Source organism: Simochromis diagramma, unplaced genomic scaffold (genome assembly GCF_900408965.1).
Source record: "Simochromis diagramma unplaced genomic scaffold, fSimDia1.1 OVJJ01000766.1, whole genome shotgun sequence".
In the NCBI taxonomy this organism is placed as follows: Eukaryota; Metazoa; Chordata; class Actinopteri; order Cichliformes; family Cichlidae; genus Simochromis; species Simochromis diagramma.
Window position 1 is genome coordinate 80,585 of NW_024386828.1, and position 14,373 is coordinate 94,957.

General features: G+C 41.3%; 1 protein-coding gene across 5 annotated transcripts in view; it reads left to right on the forward strand.

Annotated features, from left to right (window-relative positions):
* LOC120730801 (type-2 ice-structuring protein-like) overlaps positions 1 to 7,947 on the forward strand; it is a 42,655-nt gene extending 34,708 nt beyond the window's left edge. For 2 of the 5 annotated variants that reach the window (XM_040027293.1, XM_040027292.1), the window contains exons 5-8: positions 6,582 to 6,691; positions 6,781 to 6,909; positions 7,367 to 7,475; positions 7,625 to 7,947. In XM_040027293.1, coding sequence (XP_039883227.1) covers positions 6,582 to 6,691; positions 6,781 to 6,909; positions 7,367 to 7,475; positions 7,625 to 7,692 — 416 coding nt within the window. In that variant the 3' untranslated portion in view covers positions 7,693 to 7,947. Of the gene's footprint in view, positions 1 to 4,684; positions 4,726 to 4,881; positions 5,224 to 5,291; positions 5,380 to 6,581; positions 6,692 to 6,780; positions 6,910 to 7,366; positions 7,476 to 7,624 lie in introns of those variants that run through there. The other 3 variants (XM_040027295.1, XM_040027286.1, XM_040027294.1) reach the window with 3 other exon arrangements.
* Positions 7,948 to 14,373: the final 6,426 nt, after the last annotated feature.

Here is a 14,373-nt window from a genome sequence, read left to right on the forward strand (position 1 = left end):
CCTATATCTCTCCCCCCACCTGCAGAGTGAGCTCCTGTAGTGAGGAGACCACCTGCAAAGATATAACAACCTCCCCACCAGTTAGAGAGCCCCGTAGTAGGGCCGATGCACCAGAGATCCCCTGCACTGGGGCTGAGCCCCCCTGCACCCACCCGCCCACTGCTCCGGCGACACAACAGCCAGGACCCAAGCCTCCACGCCCGTCCCCGACCCTCCCAGGGGCAGCCAGGCTACAAGGCCAGTAACAAACATCCGCAAGCACAGACCCTCCCCCATCTCCGCTGTACGCAGCCACAAGGAAAAAACCATCCAAGAGCCCCAGAGCTCCTAACCAGGTCATGGCCACATCCCCCAGGTTAGTCCCACTAGGGAAACGTCCCTAGGGACTCCCCAGATGCCCTAAGGCCGTCCCTACCCCCATATCAACCACAATAGCGAAGGCAGGACCAAATCATGACCCCCCCACCCCCACTAGGTGATGAAGCCGATCAAAGGAGCCCAAAGGGATTGATCAAATGTGATGGCAGAGGCTGTATCGAGAATAATGTGATCTATTAGATGGTTTCTATATATCTATATACAGTGGGGCAAAAAAGTATTTAGTCAGCCACCGATTGTGCAAGTTTCCCCACTTAAAATGATGACAGAGGTCAGTAATTTGCACCAGAGGTACACTTCAACTGTGAGAGACAGAATGTGAAAAAAAAATCCATGAATTCACATGGTAGGATTTGTAAAGAATTTATTCGTAAATTAGGGTGGAAAATAAGTATTTGGTCACCTCAAACATGGAAAATCTCTGGCTCTCACAGACCTGTAACGTCTTCTGTAAGAAGCTTTTCTGTCCCCCACTCGTTACCTGTATGAATGGCACCTGTTTGAACTCATCATCTGTATAAAAGACACCTGTCCACAGCCTCAAACAGTCAGACTCCAAACTCCGCCATGGCCAAGACCAAAGAGCTTTCGAAGGACACCAGGAAAAGTATTGTAGACCTGCACCAGACTGGGAAGAGTGAATCTACAATAGGCAAGCAGCTTGGTGTGAAAAAATCAACTGTGGGAGCAATCATCAGAAAATGGAAGACATACAAGACCACTGATAATCTCCCTCGATCTGGGGCTCCATGCAAGATCTCATCCCGTGGGGTCAAAATGATCATGAGAACGGTGAGCAAAGATCCCAGAACCACACGGGCGGACCTGGTGAATGACCTGCAGAGAGCTGGGACCAAAGTAACAAAGGTCACCATCAGTAACACACTACAACGGCAGGGAATCAAATCCCGCAGTGCCAGACGTGTTCCGCTGCTGAAGCCAGTGCATGTCCAGGCCCGTCTGAAGTTTGCCAGAGAGCACATGGATGATACAGCAGAGGATTGGGAGAATGTCATGTGGTCAGATGAAACCAAAGTAGAACTTTTTGGTATAAACTCAACTCGTCGTGTTTGGAGGAAGAAGAATACTGAGTTGCATCCCAAGAACACCATACCTACTGTGAAGCATGGGGGTGGAAACATCATGCTATGGGGCTGTTTTTCTGCCAAGGGGACAGGACGACTGATCCGTGTTAAGGACAGAATGAATGGGGCCATGTATCGTGAGATTTTGAGCCAAAACCTCCTTCCATCAGTGAGAACTTTGAAGATGAAACGAGGCTGGGTCTTCCAACATGACAATGATCCAAAACACACCGCCCGGGCAACAAAGGAGTGGCTCCGTAAGAAGCATTTGAAAGTCCTGGAGTGGCCTAGCCAGTCTCCAGACCTCAACCCCATAGAAAATCTGTGGCGGGAGTTGAAAGTCCGTGTTGCTCGGCGACAGCCCCAAAACATCACTGCTCTCGAGAAGATCTGCATGGAGGAATGGGCCAAAATACCAGCTACTGTGTGTGCAAACCTGGTAAAGACCTATAGTAAACGTTTGACCTCTGTTATTGCCAACAAAGATTATGTTACAAAGTATTGAGTTGTATTTTTGTTATTGACCAAATACTTATTTTCCACCCTGATTTACGAATAAATTCTTTACAAATCCTACCATGTGGATTCATGGATTTTTTTTTTTTCACATTCTGTCTCTCACAGTTGAAGTGTACCTCTGGTGCAAATTACTGACCTCTGTCATCATTTTAAGTGGGGGAACTTGCACAATCGGTGGCTGACTAAATACTTTTTTGCCCCACTGTGTGTGTGTGTGTATATATATGTATGTGTGTGTGTATATATATATATATATATATATATATATATATATAGCGCAGCTCTAGCCTCTGCCAGTACTCCTGTCCATGCCCAATCTCCTGGCCCATTTTTACAGACTCTCCATGTCTGCCAGTTAGATGGATTTGTGACAAAGCTTGATTTCATGTTTTCCTTATCCCTGCAAAATGAACTTGTTGTATAGTTGGATACATTGTCAGCCATGTAAGTGGTGGATAAAGGTAGATATGATGCTATATATAACTTGAAGAAGAAGCCGATTTCAAAACATCTTTTATAACTGAAGTTCAGACATAGTTTCACAAGCGTTATGGCTTCATCTATGACTGAGCATTTTTAACCACAACTGCTTTGGTAAATGCTTGATCATTATCAGAAATTCTCTTTCTGTCTCTCCCTCTCACACTCTCCAAGCTTTCAGAGGTTTATGGACTGTTGTTAAAAGAAGGCTAGAGTGGTAAACGTGGCACTGTCTAAACATTTATGAGACATGTTGTTGGAATCAAATTCAAAATGTGCTAATGCATCTCTTAAATGAATGTATTACCCCGTTTCAAACATTTGACATATTAACCCCTCATAATGTAACATACTTGATACATCTGTTTTTGTGACCTCTATATCTTGAGTGTGATAGTTCTATGAGAGAGGCATTTGTTGTATAAGTGGTTGCTGTATTTATGTATTGTAGTTGTCCCAGAAGCTTGAATATTGGATGAACCTGTGAGGCCAGCTTGTTTTACTATTTTGTAGGTTTCTACCAACACTACTGCTAATATTTCAGTCATCCCTTGCTTTGACTAATTCTTTAGATCTAGTAAAGCAAAATGAAATCTATAAGATTACTATTTACTTATAAATACTCAAATCTTATCCAAATCTTGTCTTACTGTGATGCTTTTTGTATACTTTGAACTGCATACATTAAACTGTTGTAGCTATTTCACACAATAAAGCAAATGATACATACAATCCTATATTTATTAACTACTAGCAGTAATATACAACAGCAGGATCCATGATATTGTGAAAGTTCATTTACACATAAGGACCAACAGACATCTTTCTGGCCATGACCTCCATCTTCCTTGGTTTTTCGAGAAAAGGCTTCTGTAAAAACTCCCATATTGCAGTGAATGTAGTAGTTTCATTTCTTTCTTTCATGACAATCGGAGGCATACCCACATAGCAGACAGGTCTGGCCTGGATCTGGTGTCAAACTGGCACTGCTGGCTGACTTCTGGCACGGTAAGTGGTATGTCATCCAGATATGGGCCAGGCCTGGCGTAGAAGGCACTGTTTATGTGATGGCATGCCACATCTGGGCCGATTGTGGTTTGGTGTATGTGGCCCAGGCTCATAGAAAACCGGTCCTCCCCGGATCGAGCATCAAGCTGGCACTTCTGACTGACTGGTGTCATGGCAGGGTGTATGTCAACCAGGTGTGGGCCAGGTCTGGCAATGATGACACTATTTATGTTCCTATTTTAGTTAGAAGACCAAAATGCCATGTTGCAATACTATAGTATACTATAGTAGCCAATGTTTAAAATGCAGGTTTGACAGGTTTGTGAGTGTACACTTTATCCAAAACCTAGTGAGGGTTTACTCATGTTTACCACTGAGTGACTGTAGCTCAGGCGGTAGAGCAGGTCACCTACTGATCAAAAGGTTAGTGGTTCAATCCTTGGCTCCTCCAGTCTGCATGTCAGGAGTGTGAATGCATATGAATGTAGTTAGGAAGCAGTCAGCTTAAAGAAAGTCTGTGATTGGGTGAATGTGCCATGTTGTAAAGAGCACTTTGAGTAATCTGGGAGAGTAGAAAAGTGATATATAAGAATCAGTCCATTCACCGTCTGAAAAGAGTTTCGTCATGTTACTTTTGCACTATTATGTTCCAGGACATGTTGTTATTACATGACTTTATTAAAGTACACATTAGGCTGAAACCTCTAGCAAACCAGATCTGGGCCACCAAAGAGCCGTCATTCTTTGTGGTATGTGGGCCATGTGTAAGCACATTGTGTCGGCCAGATCCCGGCCATACCACTTTTGCTATGTGGGATAAAGAGTAACGGTGGTGTCAAGTGGTGGCAACACTTTCTTGGCTTTTTTTAACCACGAGTAATATTTTATTATATAATATTAGAATGCTAAACACTGACAGTAACACTAGTTTCAATGTATATTAATATTCCTGAGCAAAGTTTCTCACTTAACACACAAGCTTTGTCAATTGTCCTGTAGTTTTATATCTTTGTTGAGCTTCAGTCAATATGTGATTTTAAGTCAGTAGTTATTATTTTGGTTTTGGTTGGGAAAGAAAGGAGTGTGATGAATGTTTAGCAAATTATGTACGTGTCAGTTTTTTCAGTGTTAGTTCCTGGTTATGCAAATATGTAAATATAAACGGTATTAAAACGCTGGTCTTAGAGAAGTTCAGCACCTCCACACTGGACAGTTGAAGCTACCAGCTGATACTGAAAAGAAATAGGAGAAGATATTTGATGAAAGATTTTTAATTTTGTGATTAATGCTTACTTGTAGCTTCATTTAAAGGAAGAAGAGGTTGTGAATTGGAGCCAACACAGGAAGAGAGACTGAAGCCATATGTGTAGAGGAATGCGGTGACATACGACACTTCCTCTTATTCTTACAGACAAGCTGGCGCTCTCTCTCTCTTTCTCTCCTTTTATGGAATGTCTGCATTTCTATACATACTACCTCCTTTGTCAACAGGCAAGCTAACGGTCTCTTTCTCCTTTTAAGGAAAATTATCAGTTCCATACATGCCACTCCTATTTTTGTGGAGACTTGCTTTAAGTATAAATAAAGGACGTTCTGGATGCCCTGGGCGGTTTTTCTGTGTCTCATCTGTTGTGCACGTCAGTGCAAAGGAGATCGGACCGTTGACTGCCCATGCGCATGTAAAAAATAGATATCTGAGTTGTGAGTTTCTTTATCTTCTAAATAATTTTCTCTTCACAATATTCTTCAAAAGGTTTGTGACAGACTCCCAGATTATCTCGTGTCCTTTCTTTAATGAACTGCTAGACATTTTAGATTTTCTTTTTCAACAGAGATACTAACATTACCATGAAGCTGCTGACTGTGGCTGCACTTCTTTGTGCAATGATGGCTCTAACCATGGCTGTTGGTGAGTATTGCAGCATAATCTATCTATCTATCTATCTATCTATCTATCTATCTATCTATCTATCTATCGATCGATCTGACTATCTATCTATCTATCTATCGATCTATCTATCTATCTGCATACACTGATGGATTACAACAATAGTGCTTACCCAGCTCGACACATGTGCAGTTGTCATTGTGGTCACATAACTTAAACAGTCCTGTGTCTGACTGCTGCACTTTCACAACCTTAAATAAACCACTAATTTCACTGAAATGTAGGTTGCTTCTCTCAGACTCATCTAGTGGATAGTCATCTATCTATCTAGTGGATAGTCATCTATCTATCTAGTGGATAGTAGAGTCTGCAACTTGTAGTACAAAAGATGTATTCAAGTGTCTTGCTGTTATAAAATCTATACTTAAATCACAAGTAGACCATGCTTTTGTGATCCGTGTCCTTCATTGTTGGAACAAATGCAATAATTGCAGAATCACTTCCTAAAACAGATTTTCAAAGACTTGTTTCTGACTGATTTTACAGTTATTATTGACAGTTTGTGTTTTGAATTTTGCTTCTTTTTTCCTTTCTTGCTACCCACCTTTGTTTAACCACTGTTTGACTTCCTGTTTTATTTCACATTCCTTTCTGCTTTTGGTTGTTTGTTAAAGCACTTTGTAAACTTTTTTAGGGTAACACACACACACACATATGAATATGTATATATGTGTATATGTATATGTGTATATATTTATGTATATATGTATGTATATGTATGTATATATGCATATATATCGCCTCTGTCAGTGCGCCCCAGGGTGGCTGTGGCTACAATGTAGCTTGCCATCACCAATGTGTGAATGTGTGTGTGAATGTGTGTGTGAATGGGTGGATGACTGGTTGTGTAAAGCGCTTTGGGGTCCTTAGGGACTAGTAAAGCGCTATATAAATACGGGTCATTTACCATTTATGTATATATATATATAGCAAGATGCTAGCAGGCAAGGCATACATGCATAGGATAAACATCTAGGGAAGGATATGAAAACATGACTCTGTGTGTGTGTGTGTGTGTGTGTGTGTGTGTGTGTGTATGTGAATCACTTAACAAATATTTCACTGTCTACTTGCATGACTTGTCAGTGATTGTTTATATCATGTTTAAAAAATATAAAATCTGTCAACCAGAGATACATGTAAAACTATTCATTTGCTCCCAGCCAACAGTCACCTGGTCAAGAGGTCCAATGGTTGTCCTTATGGTTGGACTCGCCACAGTGATCGCTGCTTTTACTACGTTCCAACAACCATGAGTTGGGCTAGAGCTGAGGTGAGTTTCTTTTTCTTTTCTGATTAAACCACCTTTAACTGTTACTAATTACATTAAAAATTTCTGCTCTCTGTCACTCTCCACTGAAGAGAAACTGCTTGTCCATGGGGGCAAACCTTGCATCAGTGCACAGCAGCAGTGAGTACCAGATAATTCAGGGACTGACTGCCCATCATGGCTACCCTCAAACTTGGATTGGAGGAACTGATGCACCCAAGGTATTTTGTTTATTATTAGACAGTATTTGTTAGGTGTCTAATAAATTCAGTCAGAACCACTGTAGTCAAAATTATTTTTAAATTTCCACCTGCAGTGATTTATATCTAATGGTATGGCATGGCTATGAAGGTACCTGGTCTTTTTTGTGCACATGTTGGAAGCCTAAGTCAGCGAAGGAGCTAGAAGACAAAACACCACAGGCATAAATGATAACCTATACACTATGTCAAAATTATATGAACGGCAGACCTGGGGTTTAATTGGATTTAAATATGGGTTGTAGACAATAGTGAAACTACCAGTAGGCTAAAGGAGCTTAAAGAGCATGCCCAGTGTGAGAATTTCCAGTTTTTACATAGAAGGTTGCGTGCTCAAAGTCAGATGATCTGCTAGAACTGTGGCTATGCTTAACATTTTCGCCGCCCTGAACTAATGTGTTCAATTTCTGTCTTCTAGGACGGTATTTGGTTGTGGAGTGATGGCACCAGTTTTCACTATTCACTCTGGTGCCCAGGAGAGCCCAATAATGATCGCAATCAGCACTGTATTCAGATGAATTATGGAGGTAATTTAGAAAACAATAAATAACATGATTGCTCAATGTGTTTGAAAGGTTTACGTGATCTAAGATAGAAGCCATAAAGGCTAATTAACTAGAGTTTAGGTTTTTGACTTTTTTAACATTTTACTGACTTCTACTTGTGAACCTTTCAGGTTCCAAGTGCTGGGATGATCTGTGGTGTGATGCTCAGTTGCCATCTGTCTGCGCCAAGAAAGTCTAATGTTTCTTGGACTGACACTGATGTATGATGGTGTTTGTGTTTCGCTAGCTCTTACTTTATTTTATTTTGCAGCATTATATTTTTCCTCTCTACAGCACCCAAAGAAAATCAACAATCAACTCAAGTTGGGCTGTCATTAAGGCCTTGTGACTTTAGTGGGAGCAGACTTGTTACGAAAGGATTGATTTTACATTTTTCTTCTGCAAAGAAAACTGTTCTGTTCTTTCTTTAACATTAAAGCGTCAAGCAAGCATATCTCTGTGTTATGTCTTTTGTTTTGAGGTGTATATACATATTTACCAGATACATATATTAATATTTGTCTACTCTTTTATACATGTGTTAGTTCAATTACCAACTTTTTAAAAACTCATCACACATTCAGCAAACCTGGGGAAAAAAGTGCTAAGATTTGTTATACAAGTTTGCATTACCCATGTATCCTGCAAGCCCATAGATTTATATGTGTCTCCATAAGTTGATTCTGTTCATCTGGACGTTGCTAGTGGAGTCAACACCAGAAAACTGGAAGAAAGTAGACCAACACCTATACCACCACAGGCAGGCACTGTTGGGAGGCAAGTTACAGGGAGGAGTGCCCAGAGAGGGCAACTCAGTTAAATACACAAAACACTTCTGTGTTAAAACATTTAATCAGGCTAAAATACAATTTAACAAGCCTAAGCAAGACAACAACAATGGAGACCTAGAGTATATTAAAAAGCAGGAAAAAAACTCCTGGGTCCACTCTACTAAATTACTGACCCCATACTCAGCCTGTTCTCACTCCCGAGGCATAATATAGTGACAATTTATCAAGTCCTGAGAAACGTGAAAGATGACCTTCTGCGTTCTTATGCTACACGCTGGGTTATGGATGAAATCCAGCAGAATGACACTCTGCTGTAATAGACGTTCCAGCCATGTATTCCAGCCCGAACCCTAAACTTATCCCTAACGCTAACCAGTGCTTTAATGACGTTAGATAGTGTTTTCCAAAGCGATCTAAGTAAAATGAATGTACGTGTGTAGATTAATTCCAAACAGTTCTCATGTTTAACCCAGGCAAGAAGTGACTGACTGAATTCAGGCCAATCTTTTTTTTCTTTTTTTTCTTTGCCTGTCCCGTTTGGCTCTTTTGCCATCAGAATTATTGTCTAAAGGCAAAGAAAGATGCCCAACGGATTTACTTTACCAAATGGACCATCCCAGCCTTGCCGTAATGGTCCATTTGATTCACCTTTTATTGTTTATTTTATTTTATTTTCACTTCCTAAATACGGGACAGACTTGACTGGGGAAAAGAAAGAGGGGGAAAAACAGCGGAGAAGAGGGATGGTGATAAAGGGCAAAAAACAAAAACCAACAAAATAAGCAGACAAAAAATACATATATCAATCACCTGGATCACCTGTTGAGAAAGAAAAAAGAGAAAACAAGCAAAAAAAGAGAGCAATATAATAAACAACATCATCATGATGATCTATGTGAATATGACAGTAAATACTAAATATTAAACATTATTGTGCAGCACATAAGATCAACAGAACACAGTGTGCTTTGAGGTAGCAGCCAAAAAGGTTGTAGTTCGTGGGTGTGATCACCCGTGTGTACACCTGTGAGCATGGATGCGCTTGTTTTTTTAAAGGGTTCCTTCATGTAATGATCTGCTAGAGGGTGTGTGGGGGGGGGGGGGGGCACAGCCCCGTCCTCCAGGGCATGAAGCAGGTATGGAGGAGATCAAAACTCCAGACATCCAGAGGCCCCCAGAACACAACAGACCAAGGAAGACCAACAGAGGGGCAGCCGCGCCACTGTCCCAGAAAGAGCTGAGGAGAGTCCCAGATGAGGGCTCACTCAGCAGCCGCGGAACAGAAGCCAGGGGGAGTTGCAGTGACGCGCCCGTGAGCTCCACCGGCAGCCAGCTGTGCCAGAGTGACCGAGCCCCAGGCCGAGAGGCCGGGGGCACCCCACCCCCGAAGTGGCCCGAGCGAACCCCAGGCTCCAGGCCCCGACAAGCAGCCGCCAAGGAGTGAGTCGGTGTGTACCTGGACGCCCATCCCCAGACACAAAGAACCACCAACGCACCGATGTCTGAGGGCATCCGCCACCAGCAGGGGAAGTGGTGGGAGATAGGCCTCCATACCTTGGAGGACCTGTGATGACCCCAGAGAGGTGGCGTCTGATACCTGACCTGACATATAGACACAGACATACAGGCACACACAGATACGAACATCCATTCCCACCCTCATGCTCTCATATGGGCGACCATATGAGAGAGACTGGGCGACCGTGGCTCAGGGGGTTGGGAATCGCATCTGTAACCGGAAGGTCGCCGGTTCGATCCCTGGGCTCTCTGTCCTGGTCGTTGTGTCCTTGGGCAAGACACTTTACCCTACTTGCCTACTGGTGTTGGCCAGAGGGGCCGATGGCGCGATATGGCACCCTCGCTTCTGTCAGTCTGCCCCAGGGCAGCTGTGGCTACAACTGTAGCTTGCCTCCACCAGTGTGTGAATGTGAGAGTGAATGAATAATGGAATTGTAAAGCGCTTTGGGTGCCTAGAAAAGCGCTATATAAATCCAATCCATTATTATTATATACACTTACCGGTACTCAGCACTCATGTGAGAAGACTCCAAACCTCCCTCCACCCGCTCATTGTAGTGTTGATGCATGTGTGTTCTAAGGTGCATTTAAAACCCAGGAGGGCATGGAGCTACCTGCCAGAGAGCAGCAGGTAAGCGCATGGTCCCTCCTGCTAGCCCTCAATGTCTACGTGTATTTAAAATTGAGAGGTGGGCAACGACGCCAGGGGTGAGGTGTACACCCTGATGGTCTTTTGGAGTCCGTGCAGCGTGCCCACCCCCAAGATCCTATATGTATGTGTAATGAGAGTGTGAGTAATGTGAATGTCTAAGTTGTGGGATAAAATTGAGGCACAGGCAGCCAGAAGGGGACAGAGGGGGGGATGCCTGACTTTGACTATAGAATATACAGTAAGGTATAAACGAGAAGGTATAAAATGTCACTGTATGTGTATTTGTGTGAATGTGTATAGATTTTTTTAAATTTTCTTCATGATATAACATTGTTCAGACATGCCCTGTAAGGACAAAATCATTTCTGTGGGAATTTCCATTCAGATTATGTCCAATTTATGTCCGCATAAATTTAAAGCATGAAAGGCACTCCTTAGCTTTCATAAAATCATAATCCCGTGCATATCTGACGTTTTAACCAATCAGATCACAGATCGAGGAAGCGAAACTGATGTCATTGCTGATCATTTCTGAAAGCAGACTGGACAGACTGCATTCACTCATGGAGTAAGAGGCACAAACACACCTGAAAGTGGCTTCATAGAAGAAGAGGACACGCTTCACTCAGCTGTTCACACAGTCGGCGGTTCTGCTTTGATGTGTGACCGATATCTGAACTGAATAACCGGGAAGTTTGAGTGCAGAAAGAAGCACACGAAGAAGACTGGAGTCTCTGAATCTTTCTCTTTGAGACTGTGGACCTGCTGTTATGTATACATAATGAGGATTTCATGGAGTCTTTTCTCTCTGTGGGATGTGATCATCTGCTTGAATTTCTCTAAAGGCAAATACATGTTTAATTTTCACTCCATTTGACCGTTTCTAAATCATTTAGCTGCTTAAATGCTAATGCTGCTGCTTGTTCATAGCACAACATTGTTGAGTTTGTAATCGGGTAGCGGAGGCGACGTCTGGGTTCAACACTTTATTTCAGGCTTTACAGCGGCACTCCATCTTGTTACCTCTACTTTCTTCTTCTCCCCTCTCTCTTATCCAGCCTCATTAGCGGCACCCCTGGTCTGACAGGGTAACAGCATGTAATAATTTGCCTGTATTATAGAACCTTGTAAACACAACAAACATGTAAACAAAATGAGGAAGCACATGCTCTGACACATTGTGGCATTGCACACAGTGTTTTTAACGGCTTTATGAGCAGAAATGCAACACACCCGGTTCCTTCCTGAAGCTAGTTATCAGTTGGCACATTGATCTCACTACAGTCAACATTTAAGAGTTGTTTAACTCGAACTGCTAACATTTCATCGCCTCATACTAACCAAACAAGCTAAATAAGAACAGATTTTTATTCTTTAACATTTCATCACAAGTGTCGCAAAAGATTTCTTTTACTTTATTTTCAGCAGCTGTTTTCACTTTTTACCCTCCCAGTTTTCTGGATTTACATGATTTACATTTTTCATCAGCTGTTGAAACTTTTGCAGATAAACTAAACACAGCAGAAACAGTAACAACGGCAGTTCAAGTGTAACATGTTACATATTTTAATAATAAATGGCTCTAAAATCATGTTAGAATAAAGAAACCAATCATAAAGTTATTTAGGTCAGGTGATGACTGTGTGGATGTGTCACTGGGAGTGGAACTGATATGGTCTCAGTGTGATAATGATAAAGGTGAGAGGTCATCCCTTCTTGTTTTGTCAGTGTTTGTCAGCAGTTTGATTGTCTCTTTGGCTTAATTCTGACCCGCGTTTCTGGATTTACACAGTTGTGTAACAGATGAAATGTTCTGTTTTACAGATACGTCACACGGGAAGTGAAACCTCAGTTTTACAGGTAAGAACATTGATAATCTCCCTGAAATTGTTTAAACAGGCTTTCTGTTGACAACTTGACAACTTCTGTGTGCGTGTGTGCGTGTGTGCGTGAATGGGTGGATGACTGGATGTGTAAAGTGCTTTGGGGTCCTTAGGGACTAGTAAAGCGCTATATAAATACAGGCCATTTACCATTTAACTTCACTGAATCTTTTATTTATTTAACTATGTTTATATTTTTTTTCTTTTTAGTTGGTTGTGACTTATTGTGTCTTTTGACATCATTATGTCTTTCTTGGCTATTATAAGACTTACTTTTCTGGTTTATTTTACTTATTTAAGGTGTACTTTGTGAACATCTCTGAAAGGCTTAAGAAATGAACCTTATTTACATTTAAAGTTCCCTCATTTATAGTAGGCCTCTGTGTCTGATGGAATTTAAAGACTTATATGATATTTTAAAATAAAATGTGATGGAAAAGGACATAAGCAAATTTAAACTGAAGCAAGAATTGTATTGAACTGCAGTTTGTACAGGATAAACAGTGTAAGTGTGATCATTTTCTTTACTGTTTGGCTCATGAAGACGTAAAGGTGGTCTATGACATTTAAATGACAGCAGATTAAATGATGGAAAAACAAGCAGTCTTCAGATAGCACTTTCATTTCATAGCCAGCTGTTTGTGCATGTCCAGTAAATATGCATGAACCCTGTTTAGTTCTATAGGACTACAATTTCCTTCACTATCATTCTTCAATTTTGTTTTTGGGGGGCTTGTCATGATAAAACACAAGGCAGCTGCACCTAAACTTTATTTGCACGTCTTCCAATGAAATTCCATTAAATGAACAGTAGATGTCAGTAAACACTGACTGTTCTCATCATTCAAAGCACATCCAGTGATTTTACCTCGTGTGATATTTCAGACTGGATTTCGCTGCACATTTCTTACAAATCATTAACATTTTTTTTTTACTAACTAATCTGAGGGTAACTATAGCAACATTCAGCAGTTGTCCAATGTGAGTAATCCTTCTTCCCAGCAGCTCCTTAAAACTCCGTGAGCATATGTGGTGTATTTATCGCGATGTCATGTCATAAAAACACCAAAATACATTATCTTAGCGTCTCTAGTAACAAACAACTAATTAATGCATAAGCACATTTTATGCAAAACTTGTATTTTAATCTTTCCACATATAAAATCATTCGTTCTTTTATCCTTTAATTTTCTTGATATTTTTGACCCTTTAAAGGACTAAACTGACTGCTTGAGAAAAGCAGTACCAGAATCTGGACACTAGATGTCACAGCTATTTACACCACTGGTTACATACTGGTCTGAGCATGCCCACGTTCTTTTCAGCATCTCTTCTCTCCCATGTGTAGTAGTCTAAACATTTGTTAGGTTATATATATTTTAAGCTAAGAATGTTAAGAAGTGTGTGGAACCATATATTATATTATATATAATCATGTGGAACAACCACATGAATATATGGTCCACCAACAGGATACTGGGTGACACACAGAGAGACCAGAAGGATAGACACAACAACAATAACTGAGCTGAACCTGACCGTGTTGATGCTGCTGAAGCTGTGAACCAGGATCTGGTCCAGCCAGCAGGACATGACTCACAGGAAGTTCACAAACTGCCCACACAGAGGAAAAAACACACTGGGGATCCATGTTTAGGCTCCACGTTCCTCTAAATCATAGGTGTCAAACTCTGGCCCGCGGGCCAAATGTAATTAGGCTGCGGGCCAAATTTGGCGAAGCCATACCAAATTACTATTAGAGCTGGCCTACTGGTATGATACAGCTAATATATATATTGTTTAGTATTGAGCTTTGCTTGTTCCATATTCAGTTTTTCAACAAAACGTGTTTGAGTCCATAAGAAAAGATTCATTCTTATATCTGGAGGAATAAATATACTTCAATAAATATTAACGTTAGCCCGCGACTTTGTTCCAGTTTTGAATTTTGGCCCACTGTGTATTTGAGTTTGACACTCTGCTCTAAATCCTCATTTAACACCACACTGAGTGACACCATCTCAGGCACCGCTGCC